The 14,746-nt window shown below is 48.6% G+C and overlaps 1 protein-coding gene across 17 annotated transcripts in view; it reads right to left on the bottom strand.

Annotated features, from left to right (window-relative positions):
• EHMT1 (euchromatic histone lysine methyltransferase 1) overlaps positions 1-14,746 on the bottom strand; it is a 114,924-nt gene that overhangs the window by 17,386 nt on the left and 82,792 nt on the right. For 14 of the 17 annotated variants that reach the window (XM_057407364.1, XM_057407368.1, XM_057407369.1 and 11 more), the window contains 9 exons: positions 13,351-13,496; positions 10,585-10,728; positions 8,823-9,049; positions 7,975-8,139; positions 7,397-7,479; positions 5,830-5,936; positions 3,946-4,068; positions 1,353-1,454; positions 500-604 (listed from right to left, as the gene is read on the bottom strand). In XM_057407364.1, coding sequence (XP_057263347.1) covers positions 500-604; positions 1,353-1,454; positions 3,946-4,068; positions 5,830-5,936; positions 7,397-7,479; positions 7,975-8,139; positions 8,823-9,049; positions 10,585-10,728; positions 13,351-13,496 — 1,202 coding nt within the window. The remainder of the gene's footprint in view (positions 1-499; positions 605-1,352; positions 1,455-3,945; positions 4,069-5,829; positions 5,937-7,396; positions 7,480-7,974; positions 8,140-8,822; positions 9,050-10,584; positions 10,729-13,350; positions 13,497-14,746) is intronic. The other 3 variants (XM_057407359.1, XM_057407371.1, XM_057407356.1) reach the window with 2 other exon arrangements.

Raw genomic sequence — 14,746 nt, 5'->3', positions numbered from 1 at the left:
ACATGATGCTACACCTGGACTTGCTACTCTGCCTTGCACAGGCTACTGCTGAAGGAACTGCTTGCAACAGGATCACAATCAAAAGCATTTCTCCTGGAGCTTGATGGCTCCCAGCACAATACCTGAAGGGACTGACAAGAAATCTGGAGAGGGGCTTTGGACAAGGGATTGTAATGACAGCACAAGGGGGAATGGCTGTGAGCTGGTGGCGGGTGGATTGAGCTGAGCTCTTAGACAGAAGCTCTTCCCTGTGAGGGTGCTGAGGCGCTGGCACAGGGTGCCCAGAGAAGCTGTGGCTGCCCCATCCCTGGCAGTGTTCAAGGCCAGGTTGGACACAGGGGCTCGGAGCAAACTGCTCTAGTGGAAGGTGTCCCTGCCTGTGGCAGGGATTGGAACTGGGTGAGCTTTAAGGTCCCTTCTAACACAAACCAGGCTGTGGTTCTATGATGATTCTATGATAGTGGCTGATTTCTGAAATGGATTCCAGGAAGGACCTTACATTGTCACGGATGTTGATGTCCGACCCCTTCGCAAGCAGCAGCTTCACCAGCTCAATATGCTTGTACTCGGTGGCCCAGATCATTGGCGTCCAGCCTCCGTCATCCTGAGGAGGGCAAAGGGAAAGGGTGAGACATGCAGGATGGGCAAGAGGTCTTCTGCTGGCTTCACAATCTCCCTGGTAGCCACAGTAGGGTTCACCTTGCCCGGGAGCCACAGACCCCTTCCCTCCCTGTTTGTCTCATCACTCTTCCTCAGTCTATGCTGCTGCAGGAAGAGGTCCCTCAGGGTCCTGCAGAGCCCAGCACCATTTGAACCAACATGCCTCAGCAGGCTGGAGTTCATTCGTAGCAGGCAATGGATCTCCAGGTCATTCAAACACTGTCCAAAAGGCACAAGGAACATCCATCTTGGGTAAGAGCTATTGCAAAGCTCCCTGAGAAGCCCAGGGGTGGTGGGGTTCCCCCAGAACCAGGAACCCAGATGCAGTGCTGCCTCACCCCACGGCAATGGATGAGGTCTGTGATGACAACGGCCAGGCTCAACCCATCCCACACCATGTCCATGATCCCACCATTCCCCCGCTAGGGAAGAGCACAGTGACTCCCTTGAACAACAGGCTCCGCCAGCAAACTCCGAGTCAAGGAGAAACTGCAAATCAAGGCACGTGCAAAGAAAGTTTCCATGGGGCCAGCGGAGGGGATTCACCTTCTCTGATGGACCGGGATGCCTACGGCACTGTCACCACAGAATGTTCTTCAGGTGCCTCCCAGGACTGTCCTTGAGAAACACTGCTGAGCCTTGAGTCCCTGACCTGAGCGAAGCAGCTCCTGCCCCTCGCAGAAAGAACTCACCTGGCAGTTGACATCCATCTTCCCGTTGGAGAGGAGGTACTGAACAACATCATAGTGCCCCTTCTTGGCAGCCAAGTGCAGACACGTGGAGCCCTCTGCATCCTGGACACAACCACAGAACAAGCACTCAGAGGACACCTCTTCCCAGCATTTCCCATGTCTGTAGAACCCCAGTGATCCTCAGGAACACCAGAGAAGCTCCCAGATAGAACAGAGGGCTCCAAAAACTCCCAGCTGCTGTGAAGGAGGCAAGAGAGCAGGAGCCAATGCCAGCACTGAGCAGAGGGAGCCTTACACAAAGCCCAGAGGTGCAACCCATGCAGAACAGGAGGCTGAGAGTGCAAAGGCTATGAGATGTCTTTTTGAAGCTTAGGGAAAGCACCAGCCCCAAATCCTGGCAGACTGATGCTCCCCTTCCCCAGCAAACTCCTTCCAATGCTTCTCCATGTGCTGGGGAGCCAAGGGAGGCAGAAATCCCTTACAGAGGAGGTGTTTTCACTTTACATCAGAAAAGGAGCCTTGTCTCAACCTGAAATGTTCCATTCATACAGGTTTTTTGCTGGATTTTATCAGCACAAGGCCTTATCCCAGCACCCAGAAGCAGGGCAAAGGGGTGTCCTGCTCCTGAGAGACCAAGTCCCCAGCGTGCCCGCAGCTGTCTGCTGAGATAGGAGATGAAAAACAGCCACAGGCTGAAAGGAAAAATACCTCTGGGAGCTGAGAATACAGGGTCTGGAGGAGATGGACAGGCTGTGAGTCACGACAGGGACACTCCCACATTAACACCAAAGATCGCAGTGGCTGGAACCTGATTTTGATCAGGCCTTTATATCCCAAGAGCTTAGCACAGAGCAAGGCCCAGAGACCAGGAAATGAGGGGCAGCAAATGAAAGACTGAAAAGCAAAATGACTGCCTCCAGCCCAGCCCCTGGAAGAAACATGGGAGGAGAGAGCTTCCACATGGAGCTGATCGGGGAGTGTGGCACAGGGCTAGGGAGCAACCCCCGGGCAAGGACAGGACATCTCGGGTCAGGAGTTACAGTGGGAGCTTGTTGGGGTGAAGAAGGAGCTCCTACACCCTTACAAGTGCCACACCTGAGTAATACGACAGCTTCCCCCTTAGGGCAGCATGAGCCAAGTGCAGCTTCTCAACCCTGTGTAGAGCAGACACACATTAATATCATTTTTACCTAAATGTCTAATTTAGATTAGATATTAGGAAAAAAAATTCTTCCCTGTGAGGGTGCTGAGGCACTGGCACAGGGTGCCCAGAGAAGCTGTGGCTGCCCCATCCCTGGCAGTGTTCAAGGCCAGGTTGGACACAGGGGCTTGGAGCAAGCTGCTCTAGTGGAAGGTGTCCCTGCCTGTGGCAGGGGTTGGAGCTGGAGGAGCTTTAAGGTCCCTTCCAACACAAACCAGGCTGGGATTCTATGATTCTAATAATCAAGTTTCTGCAGGTTTTGTGTGGGCTTTTGCACCCCATCAACAGCTTCACCTGGGGTCTGAGAAGCTCCCCCCAGCACCCCTCAGCTCCCTGTGCTGGGCGCACACCACAGCAGCTCATGTTTGGACTTCTCATTGGAATGGCTGGAGCTGATTTTAAGCTGCAGTGTTGCTGCTTTCAAACAGATGACTAATTTGGTGTGAGAAACTAATTAACATAATAAACTAGTCTAGACTTCAGACGTGATCTCAGGCTTCTCATTTGCTGTTGCAAGCTCTCCTTTGCCTTCAGAAGAAAAAAAAGACTTCTTTTCACTTCCTCAGGAATAAATCAGGCAAGAGGTATCTGGGTCGCTCCACGACACTTGGAACCCACACGTGCCTGTCCTACCTTTTCCCCCTTCTCAGCTCAGAACCAGGCTCTCATGGGTCTGGTTAAGGCTTGGGGCAGGCAGCACCTTGTGCAGTCCTCCTTGTCCTACCGGCTCCCTCATGAAAAGAGCATCCCTGCCCAGCTGTACCCTCCAGCAATAGCAGAGGTTGCAACAATAAGTTCACGTGGGGAGGGCTCCTGAGCTCCAAATAGCATCTGATGTAGGGGACTAATACATGATCTGTGTATTTTATAAGACTGCAACGTAACCAGAGCATGCTACAGACAGACAGCTGCGTTTTATTGTCCTGCTTTAAATTAAAGGGTAGAGTTTGAAGATGGGGTACAATTTTGCCACAGCAGCGTGACTGCAAGAAACCACACGGCAGTCCTTTGGAAAGCAAAGCTTCCTCTGTCATTTCTGCTGGTTTGGCAAGCACAATTACCAGCCCGTTTTAAAATGTCACCCCAAAAGTCTCATTATCTACAAAGAAAACTCCAAAGTCACTGCAATGGATTTCAGTAGCCCCGGCTGAACTCAAACACCTCCTACACTCGGTGCCACAAACTTCATGTAGCCAGTGGCAGCACTTGCCCCAGAGTGCTCACAGCCAGGATACTGCACCACTCCAACAACCACGGCCTTGCCAAGCCTTCATGCCCAAGACAAGCAAGTCCACCTCCCCTCTGCCTATGCACTTCCACCCAAGACCTATCAAGAAAGAAATGGTGGACAAAGGCTTCTTCAGGAGAACAAGATAAGAAAACAATTGGTACCTTAGGATCTACAAGTGCTCCAGCCTTGATAAGGTATTTCACAGTTTCCAGATGGTTGTTTTCTGCTGCTTCCATCAGTGGGGTCCTCTGGTCTTCAGAGCAGGAGTCGATATTAGCACCAGCCTGTTAGGAGACCAAGGCAGATACAAGGACAGTTACAATCACTGCTGGTGAGCAGAGGAAGGATGTGTGAGGAGTGATTTAGTAGCAAGTTTTTTAACTGAAATTTAGCCATACTGAGCAGGGGAGAAGAAAAGAAAAAGGAAATAAACCCAAGAAAGAAGACAGTGCAATTCCACCTGGTTTGGGAACCAGCACACAATGCCTGCCCTCCCCCCTGCCTTCTACAGCCAGTAACCAGGGCATAAGGAAGCCAACAACCGGTATTAAATAGCTCTTGTTATTAATGGATTTTGTACTGCTACTTTCTAGGTATCATTTGGGAAAAATGAGCTTCCTCCTTTCTCCAGCAGCTTTGATTTCCCTGGTCTGTAATTTCTATGGACACAATGAACAAAGCAGCCAGCTCTTCTCTATGTCACAAGCAGCGGGAACAACTTGCTGATTGCAACAGAGGTAGAAGCTGTAAAAATACTCCTGGAGATTGTCTAGCTATTCCTGTGCAAGTCAATGGCAATGTTTCTGCAGAGGTCTCTGAGCATAGGTCAGTTCAGTTCTCAGTTGAGCATGGAGTGCCTTGAACCAAAATCTTACTCTTTTCCAAAGTACTCCTGTGTTGTGTGTCCTGCCTGCTTTAACTCTTTAGCTTAGCTCAGGAACCCACCCAACACCTAAAACCAGATCTCTGAGATAGCCCAACTGCTGGCAGGTCACACATGCAGGTACACGTGTGAAGCACAGACTTGCTTACAGCAGCGACATGCTGACTCAGGTTCACCCCTTCCAGGTGCCTCCCACTGACTGCATGTGTTTTGATCACTTTAAAATAGCAGGAGCTACTTAAACCAGACCTGAGAAGATGCATTTCAAGTTTAACAAGCTGGGGACATGCCCAGCCAAATCCTGTTCTACTGCAGTAGTCAGACATGAGGGAAGAGACAAGATGATGAAGGATTCTGGAAACAAACCAACTCTACTGATACTTAATTTGTTTGTAGTAGCTCAAACATTTTACTCCTTTTACTCATACAAGTCACTCTGCTGTCTTCACGTGCAGTAACCTGAGTGAGAGCAGCAGGGTAGGCCCATAGCTGCATCTTCAAACAGCACTTTGTAAGTCTCTGACTCCAGATGCTGAAATGCAGCAACCCAGCAGGCTTGTTCTCAAAGCCATGGCATTGCTGCTTTCTCAAGAGCCCTTTAAGGTTTCCCAGTCACACAGGGTAAACAGAGCATCCCTCCAGTCACTCCTGGTGATAAATGGCAGGACAAAAAGGAAAAACTCTAAACTTTTTAAACCTTTCTTTTTCCTTCACATCATTTTGGAGTGGATTCAACAAAAGCACCCCTATGTCTTTAACCATCTTCCCTCTATTAGAATTCAAATCTCAGACAAGCAGCTAAACTTGCATCTGCCCTTCTCTCCTTCCCACATGCAGGACCTTTACCCTGTAGAGGAAAATCCTGCTGGATTTACTCAAGTTTTGATGGCAGGGAAGACAGACGCTGGCTGCCAGGCTCCAGAGCCTACCTGCCTTTGTCACAAGGAGCCTCTTGGCAGCACCTTGAAGATGCCCTGCAGCCTGCCTGCGGTCCGCCTGTGCTGGCATATCTGGCAGCGCACCACTGCTGGGTGTGATGGGCACATAGGCTCCTACACGCTGCACAGTGCCCTGCACTGAAGCTTCACATGCTTTTGCCATGTGGGCAGGAGACCAGAAAACACAGAAAATGGCTTGTATAGCAGAACAAGTGGAGACAGACCTGAATCAGCATATGGCAGATGTCCACATGGCCAGACTCGGCGGCAGCATGGAGAGGGGTTCTCTTACTCTGATGCTCCATTTTAAAGTTGGGGTCAATGCCGTCCACTGGAAAACAGAGCAGGGATGTGTTCAACCACCATTCAGAGATGAGACAAAAGGGTAACAGAAGAACCAGGTCTCAACTAAATCCTTTTAAAGGACAGGTTCCTGGCCCATCCTCAGCCCTTCTCATGTCTCACTACCCATTCACACCAGAAAGCCCTCATGGCACCCATGGACATTCAATATGCAACAGCCCTCAAACCAAGAGCTTCAGAAGTTTAAGACCTTTAAGCCATCACAGTTTCTATACAGGCCTTCTCCTTCTACACAGGGTGTCTCCCCATCCCTGGCAATGTTCAAGGCCAGGTTGGACACAGGGCTTGGAGCAAGCCGCTCTAGGGGAAGGTGTCCCTGCCCATGGCAGGGGTTGGAGCTGGATGAGCTTTAAGGTCCCTTCCAACACAAACCAGGCTGGGATTCTATGATTCAGATTCACAATTCACCATTTCTCAGTGCAACAAAACCAACAAACACTATACAAAAAGGAAAACAAAAAAATTGCTTTGTTTAAAGCAAGAGAAGCTGGAAACACCGAAGAGTCAGAACCACCTGGCCTTTGTGTCTAATCACTAGTAAATCCAATTAATAGCAGTGATCCTCGCTGCATCCTTGCAAACACAGTGCTACAAAGTGGATGGAGCTTCTCCAACTACCAGAAGCTGGGGATGTGACCAGAGACTCTCACAGCTGTGCAAAGACTGACAGATTATGATGACAGCCAGACAAAGATGTCTGGGCATGATAACATGTTGCATATGATGAGGCTGTAGTTAAATATCAATGAGTAACACTTTTGTGCTATTGAAGACACGAACAATGAAGCTAACACTTGGTAGATGGAAAAAAAAGAAGAATCTGATAAATGAAAAGAACAGAAAGCATCCAAAAACGTACTGCAAAGTACTGGAGTGGAAAGGAAATGATCCCAAGGAAACAGTGTGTCCTTCAAAAGGGAGATTCCTCAGGAATATTTGTGGGTAAAAACAAGCTCAGCAGCTAAAAGTCATCTGGTGACAGACACCTATGTACCCCCTAAACAAACCCCTTGTATTGAAGGGCTCTTCCTTTCTGCTCTGTTGCTGATGGACCTCACCATAAGCTGACTCCCATCTTTTTACCTCCCTACCGGATGCAAGTACCTAACCATCCCATTGCACGGAGAGGAAAAGTTCCATCAGACTGGAAACATTACATGTAGGTGTTTTGGGGACAGAAAGAGCTTCTCTGGATAAAACTGGGCCCAAATGTAGAAACAAGCTGGGAGCAGGTCCGCATTTCACAGAAAGATGAAGCCATTTCCAGTGACACATCACTTGCAGAAATGGCTTTCTCCTCCAACTCCACTCACAAGGGGCAGTGGGGAAGATGACGTGCTGCCATGCTGGGAAGTGGACTCTGGCAGCTGCCTGGCAGGAGCTGGGAGTACTGCCAGACACACAATGTCCTGGGAAGGAGCCACCTACCCAGCATAAGCAGGACTTTTTGTAGCTCTCCTTGCCTCGCAGAGAAGTACAACTGCTTGGGATGGAACCGTAACTTCTTGGGCCTGCAGGAGTGGGAAAAAGAGGCACAATTAATACCCACTGAAGAACATTTTTGGCATTTCACCCCATCCCACTGCTAGCCCATGCGCGTTACAAAGTCTGTTCCTACAGAACACCTCCGGAGCACCAGCAAAACACAGAACAAGGCTCCAGAAGGAGATCTTAAGATCCAGTTCCAGCTGCAGCCAGCCTTGTTCTAATGAGAACTGTTACCCATGAGTGCTGCTCATCAACAAATTCTGGGTATTACAACTGTAAATGGGAATTCCTCATAGTTATAGCTATGGTTGGAGGGCAGTGAAAAACTAAATCCTCCAGACAAATCACTGAGAGCTATAACTGCTCTGAATCAGTCATTGGGGGGGGGGGGGTGTGACAAATGACTGAACAAGAAAAGGTCTGAGCGGGACCACCATCCACAGAAGCTAAATCTCAGTCTCCTACTAGGTTAAGCAACTTTGCTGGGAATTGGAGAGACACAATGGTCTGTTTCTTACTTTTCCGAGTCCAGGGCAATCAGGGCACTTTCCAGAGTTTCTTTAACTGGTCCCTGGGTCAGGCTGGTGGAAGGCTTTGGGAAAACTGAAGACCCAGCTATGTCAAACCCCTCAGCAGCTGAACTTTCTGGCTTGTCTTCCTCTGACAACCGCGTCCCAGTGGCACTGAAGAGACAAAATGAGAAACAGCCAAAGCACAACCATTAAAAATACCCAGCAGTATGGATCTCGTGCCAAAGAAGGGAAGGAAATGGAGTTTAAATAAGTGTAAGTGAAATTGAAACACAAACCAATGTATTTTACAGCCTTTCTGGTAAGAACTTGCCCCAGGAAGTTGCACTGCCTATGAGTATATTTTGATGGATTCTGTGCTACAGGAAACCAAGGAATGGGCGGAAACAAGGAACATAAAGGCCACCAGAACAGATCAGACAGAAGTCAGAGCACTGTTCAACACACGGATGGCTGTTTTTTTCCTCTGCATTTTCATCCTCTCTTTATACTTGTGCCAATTTGTGCAGGGCAGGAGCTACAGCTAGGTGTTGCCTCAATTTCCCTCTCACTTAGCAGACCTGGCGACATAAACTTATTCCACTCTTATTCCATTCTTAACAATAAGAGGAAGGGATGGTTTTAACTCCCGAACCCCTCCTATCTTCATAGCTCACCCTGCGGCCACTGCATTCTTCTCCAACACAGCAAGCAACACAAAACACACCTGCAGATTCCTGCAGCTGAGTTTGGCTTGTCAGAGAAGGAACAGAAAGCACTTTGCTCCATCAGGAGCATCCAAATGCAAAGCATGGTCTGGCACAAGATTTGAGATCACCGTGTGCTCCCAGGCTCACCTCCCTGTCGTGGTGTCAGCCCTTCCCTCCACAGAAGCTGGTTTCTGCTGCTCGTAGGTCAGGGACACCGCTGAGGTTGTGTCTGCTTTTGCTATTGTCACCTCCTTTGCCTTGGAGGCCTCTTCCCCGCAGTGTGGGCAGTAGCTCATGTCGTTGACCTGGGAGGCACAGTTCTTATGGAAACGGTGGGAGATGCTGCTCTCCGGCTGACACTCCATGAAAGTGCCCTAAAAGAACCATAGAGAAGAAATTCACACCTTGGTCACTTCGTGCCTTACCCCTTCCACATGCTTCATCCACAGATCTCTTAAACACTTCATTCATCACCACTCTTGTCCCTGGCGCTTCCAATACAGTAAGCAAGCACTGCCACTTCTTTAGAAGAGAACAAAACCAAGTTAATGGGGAAAAAACTTGGTTAAGGACTGCAAAGCAAGTTCTTTAGCTGTGCTTGGGAAACAGAAGCAAGAAGTTCCGATTTCCAGCTCTTTCATCTAACGCTTAAGTTCTCGCTTATGCTCCCAGAAGTGCCAGTGTACTGTAAGGATGCCCCAAAACTGGAAGAGAAAACTTCAGACCTGTGTGCTAAGCCAGCATTAACACTACCTGACCAAGCTGTGCACCAACCATTCCAGGACCTCCATGAGCACAAGTAAACCAGCTCTTAATCCCCATGTAACCTCAAGTATGTGACTTCTCTGCCTGGCCCCTGTTTGCTGTTTAACCCCAACAATGTGGCTGACTGCTCCTTCAACAGACTTGCCCTAAAATTATTTTCCCTTTCCAAGCAAAGTGTTTCAAACTGAACTGAAGGACCCCAGAACTCAGAGCCCTGTGATATCCGTGCTACCTGAAGCCCTGCTGTGCTCTGTGCTCTTAGTGATGGAGAGCATAGACAAACCCCCCCAGGTTTACCTGTGAGCTATGGGAACTACATGAACCACGGCTGGTCACTGAGATGTACAAGTGTGTAAGAAAAGACTAGTTAAACCCCACTCTTCTCCTGAATTCATGGCCCTCCCAAGCAATCTAATTAACTCTGTATCAACTCTGCAAAATGCCTTGAAGGGTTTTGTGGATGTTAGCCATTAAATGATCTTTGACTCAGCATGGAACCCCAGGATGGCTCCATTTACACAGCAATGTTTGAGCCTACTGTAGCATCTTTCATTGATTCATCTTCAAGAACACTGGCATCAGACTATTAATCCTCCTCACACCCGTGAGGCCCTCAATTGGTGTTTTTCAGCTTTACCAACAGGGAAACTAAGATGCTGACAAAGTACTGGACCATTAAAAGCCTCAGTGGCAGAGGTGGAAGAAGCAGATCTCAAACACTGCCTTGTTCCAGTGCCATCACTCAGGTTCCCATCTAAACCATCATGGGCAGGTGGGGGAACACTGATGTGTGCACACAGATTCATTTACAAACCAAGCTAATACAATTTCCGATGCAATTGATCTGTACACAGAAAAAAAAAACCCAAACAATCCTTGTTCCAAAGAAATTCCTACGGCAAAACTTCCACTGTGCCAATTCCCAGTGAAAACCCTTCAGTAACACTCCTTGGGGTCTCCAGGAAGATAAAGGTGACAATTGCAGCTACACGTTCCTGTTTGAAAACACCACCTGATGTGCTGTGGAACAAGGTGGAGCTGATGCCAGGAAGTCAGTAAACCCCTGTAGGCACCACTTCCACCTTCAGCTCTTCCAGCTACTGCGACAGGTACCCCCTTCCCTAGATTGAGAGCACGGACTTACTGCAGTGCAAAAGTATCCACAGCCAGGGCAACACTGGTGTTTCACCATCCTCCCTCTATGGTCCTCACACAGCACCAAAAGCTGGACTTTGTTAGACGGGCGCATCAGTTCATACTTAACCACACTGTTTGTGCATCGGCCCAGCTGGAACAGGAGAAATTAAAGGAAATGAAATTACTGGAGACCAAAACACTCTCTGTGCTTGTGCGGAGGAAGATCCTGCACACTGCCTTGGTGAGCCCTGGCTTGTTCACAGTAATTCAGACGTGTGCCAGATAGCATTAGCAGTGCAGCAGGAAGCTGGGAAAGCTGCTCTCACAGGAAGAAATGCATCATTTACTAACTAACATGCATGTGGACCCTGAGTCGTTTGTTCCTCGCAAGAAAAAAAGGGCTTTAACTGGAAATAGGCAGCAGCCAAGCAGCAGCAGAAGGGGCAGTCCCAGGGGCCTGACTCACCCAGCACAGCTCTTGGCTCACCAGGAAGAGCTGGGTGTTGGTGACCACGAGAACAAGACCATATGCACTAAATCTTGTTACTGCTCAAAAGTTAAGTCACAGGAAGATAAAGGGAAAAGTAATTGCTCTTCATTGCCAGTGAAGTTATCATCTCTGCTGGTTCCAGCACTGGCCCCTGCCCACACCACAGGGGTGAACAGTGAGAGCTCCAGGTGTTTTCTGAAGGGTTTCACCAATGTACAGCTCTGGGCTTTAAAAGCTGCCTTCTGTTCACTACCCTGTTCTGTTAAGACAGTGGGCTGCATAACTGGGGTTCACTCTTCCCAACCAGTGTTACTCAGAAGCATCAGCTCTTCCTCCCACTGCCCCCAGTCACACAACCACAACCTCTGCACATCCCAGTTGCCACCTGCATGACACAACGCTGTCTGGGTTCCCCAAGTTCCCCCTGATAACAACCTTGGCTTCCCCAGGTGCTTGGCAAAGGACAGTTATAGAAATACAAACGTGAAAGGCTGCTACAAGGACATGTCCCTGCTGAAACCAGTGCACCATTTACTGTGTGCTGCCATAGAGCCCATGGGGTACACGGTGCCTGCTCATCACCAACAGCCTGTCTGAGCTGAGGTTTCATTTTGCTGCTTTTTCTCAGCAAAACTGGACTTCCCCTCCAGTTTTTGTTTTAAACTCCACTTCTCCTGCACAATCAACACCCCTGCCAAAAGACAGGATGGATTTTAACTTTGGCTCATCCTTCACTCCTCACATCTTTGATCCAACTTAACCCAAATTCCACTGCAAAGTCTACCTGTGGTTTGGACACCTTGGCTACACTCATCACTGAGACACCCAGAGCCCCGGGGCTGCAAGGGTGGCCAGAGAGGACCATGCTTTGATTTCTACTTAGGAGCTGAGGAAATGGGATTAACACGTGCAAAGCTGCATGTCCCAGTGAGGCAGTCCCTGCATCATCATGTCACGCTGTATTACTTGTTAGAAACTCTAATGAAGTACAAAATGATCAATTGCCATTTTCCAACCATCAGAGAGTGCAGCAAGGTGCTCAGCACTGTTTCTAACATTCTCCAAGGACATGACAGGCTGGAGAACCCACTATTCACATGGATAACATAACATCTATGAGTCACTTATCCCACTATGAAAAAGAATCTGACATAAAGCATGGCATTTGCTATTCCTGTCTGATTTAACCAGGGTCAGAACTGTCAAACCACTACAGAGACAAGGAGAAACTCTTTCATATACCTTTAATTTTACATTTAGAAGTGCTGGGGTCCCCCTCTCCCGAGTGTCCAGAGCATTCTCTCTTTAATGAATCTATTTGGAAATTCCTTTCTCTATAGATATCACCAAGTACTAACAGAAGCAGAACTGGGCTGCCAGTCCTTTATTATTTCTTGATTATTCCTTTCTCCCTCCATCCAGCCTTCTCCTGGGATCCTAGAGGAGAACTAGGGATATTCTCACTCCTTATTCTACTACCAGCAAGTACCAGAGCACTGCAGTGTGACTGCAGCTCAGCTGAAGCTTAAAGGAAACCCAAGTGCCACCCAGTAAAAGGATGATCTCCCAAGACTGTTCCTGTCCTGCAGCCTCACTTTCCAGACTCTGGGAAGGAGTCACTTCTGCCACTTACTTCCACACTTCTGGTCCTAGCAGGCATCAAGAGGCATGTGGACCAAAAGGCATCGAGTGTGATCGTTTCAGCCAGCCAGACCTGGAGGCTGCACAGGGTTGCCTGCACAAGAAGCTTTGTAACAGAAGCCTCTTAGGGAAGGAGGAAGAGGAGGAGAGAGGAAGACTGGGGCAGAACGAGCTGGTGGGGAGCATGCCAAGTTCCCAAAACTCAAGAGCTGAAGGCCTGCATCAGCTCCTTGGTAGTCAAGGGAAACCAGCTCTGAGCTTCCTCTCATTGGGTTTTCTCTCTGTGATCATGCTGATGTATTTTAGCCCACTTGGCCTGAAGTGTGGCAGTTCCATCAACCTAATCCAGCTGCACAGACCAGGACAAGCAGGAGGGATCCACCCAGAGCCTCTCCTACTGCAGATCACGCCATCTCCTCCCTTTGAGGCCTTCAACCCAGCCATGCAACACATGCAGAGTGCTGGAGCCCTCAGCTTAGCGAGCAGGGCGGCCCTGCTGTTGCCACACTCCAGTGGGTTCCCAGCCTAGCAGGCTCAGAGCCCTTGTGTAACCCAACACAATGTTCCTGGGACACCCTTTTATTCTTTATGTCTTTGTCCTGAGCAGCAAAGTCTGTGAGAAGCTAGAAGACAGACTCCTACCTCATTGTCCATGCTCTCTGTGGCCATGCACTGGTTGTTGGCTAGCGTGGTGATCTCTCTGCTTTTGGGGGTTTCCATTCGACAGCTACAGAGGGGGACTTCCTGGAGCCCATCTACTTCCATTGCTTCAGGACCATTGGAAAGACCTAGAATACAGAAGACCAATAAATCAACTCTGAAACTCACTTCTAGGAGAAAGGATACATCCACCAAGCCCACCCGCGTCCTGTGGCACTTAAGCATTCCACATCCTGAAACACTCTCAAGGCATTATCCAAATCCTGTAAACCATTCTTACACCAGCTGGAGTTGGCAAAAGCATCCTGTTCTTTCCTACAGATGACTGTGCTGACATCATGAGTAGTAAGTTACAAACAGTTTACTCAGAGAAAGGAAAAGCAACGATGAAGTGCAGACTCTTATCACTCTTCCCACCTGCCCCACAACACTGCTCTGGCACTGGAAAACTTGCTGGAAACAAGGCAGAGATGGAAATCTAAGTGGTTAGCGGAGTGATAAATAGAGAAGAGCAGGAAAGCACAAACTTCTATTTGCAGAGGCTTATTACACAGATGGGAAAACAACATTCCTGGGACGATTTGCTCTCAGCCAACCAAAATTGATTTCTTTTGGACAGGGAACAAACCAGGGAAAAGAAAGCAGCAAGATGCTCAATGTTCTTGCCTTCTCCTCATCTCTAGCTCTCAGATTCTGGACATTTCTAAAGCTATTTAAAGGTGGGCAATGGCTTTTGAGTGGGCTCACCACCAGATGTGGGGGCACAAACTGAATGTCCTTATAGTTCCTCTGGCTTCAACTCAATCTCTGTCCTGCCAACAAAAGGGTTGCTCCTAGGCCTGCACTCCTATTCTGTTCCTACACAGTCGTACCATCTCTTTGCAGTATTTTCACCACAAAAGCAAAACCTCATGTATTTATCTGCCTCTGGATTGGGTCACCCTGATGTGTCCCAAGCTATCCCTATCACAGCTCTACGATGGGATTAAGTCCCAGGGAGAAGGAAGCTCCTATTTCTTAAGCTTTTGAAAGGATTTATTTTGCTGCAAAGTGCCAAAGATTGACTTAACTCCTGAGGGAGATTCCTCTTTGGCTGCCCTGGCAATGGCAGCATTCCCCCCGCAGCATCCCCCCCCAGCCAAGTACAAGCCCCTTTCATCCCATAAGGAGTTTCCTTTAGCCAACAACATGCAAGCTCAAGCCTAGGGAAGGGATGGGATATTTCAAGCTATACAAGCAGAGAAAGTCCTTGCAGTTTTCATGTAAAATCCTGTCAAGATGTTAAAGGTTTAAGAGCTTTTTCTAGGACCACAAATCACAAAGCTCATCCCTCGCCTTCTGAGCTGTCACCTTCATAATCTTTCTGACATGCAGAGGC

The sequence above is a fragment of the Pezoporus wallicus genome, unplaced genomic scaffold (assembly GCF_028554395.1).
Source record: "Pezoporus wallicus isolate ANWC-B61680 ecotype Strahan unplaced genomic scaffold, APGP_CSIRO_Pwel_v1 contig_8234, whole genome shotgun sequence".
In the NCBI taxonomy this organism is placed as follows: Eukaryota; Metazoa; Chordata; class Aves; order Psittaciformes; family Psittacidae; genus Pezoporus; species Pezoporus wallicus.
The sequence above is the reverse complement of the archived record's forward strand: the minus strand, read 5'-3'. Positions and strand labels throughout refer to the sequence as shown.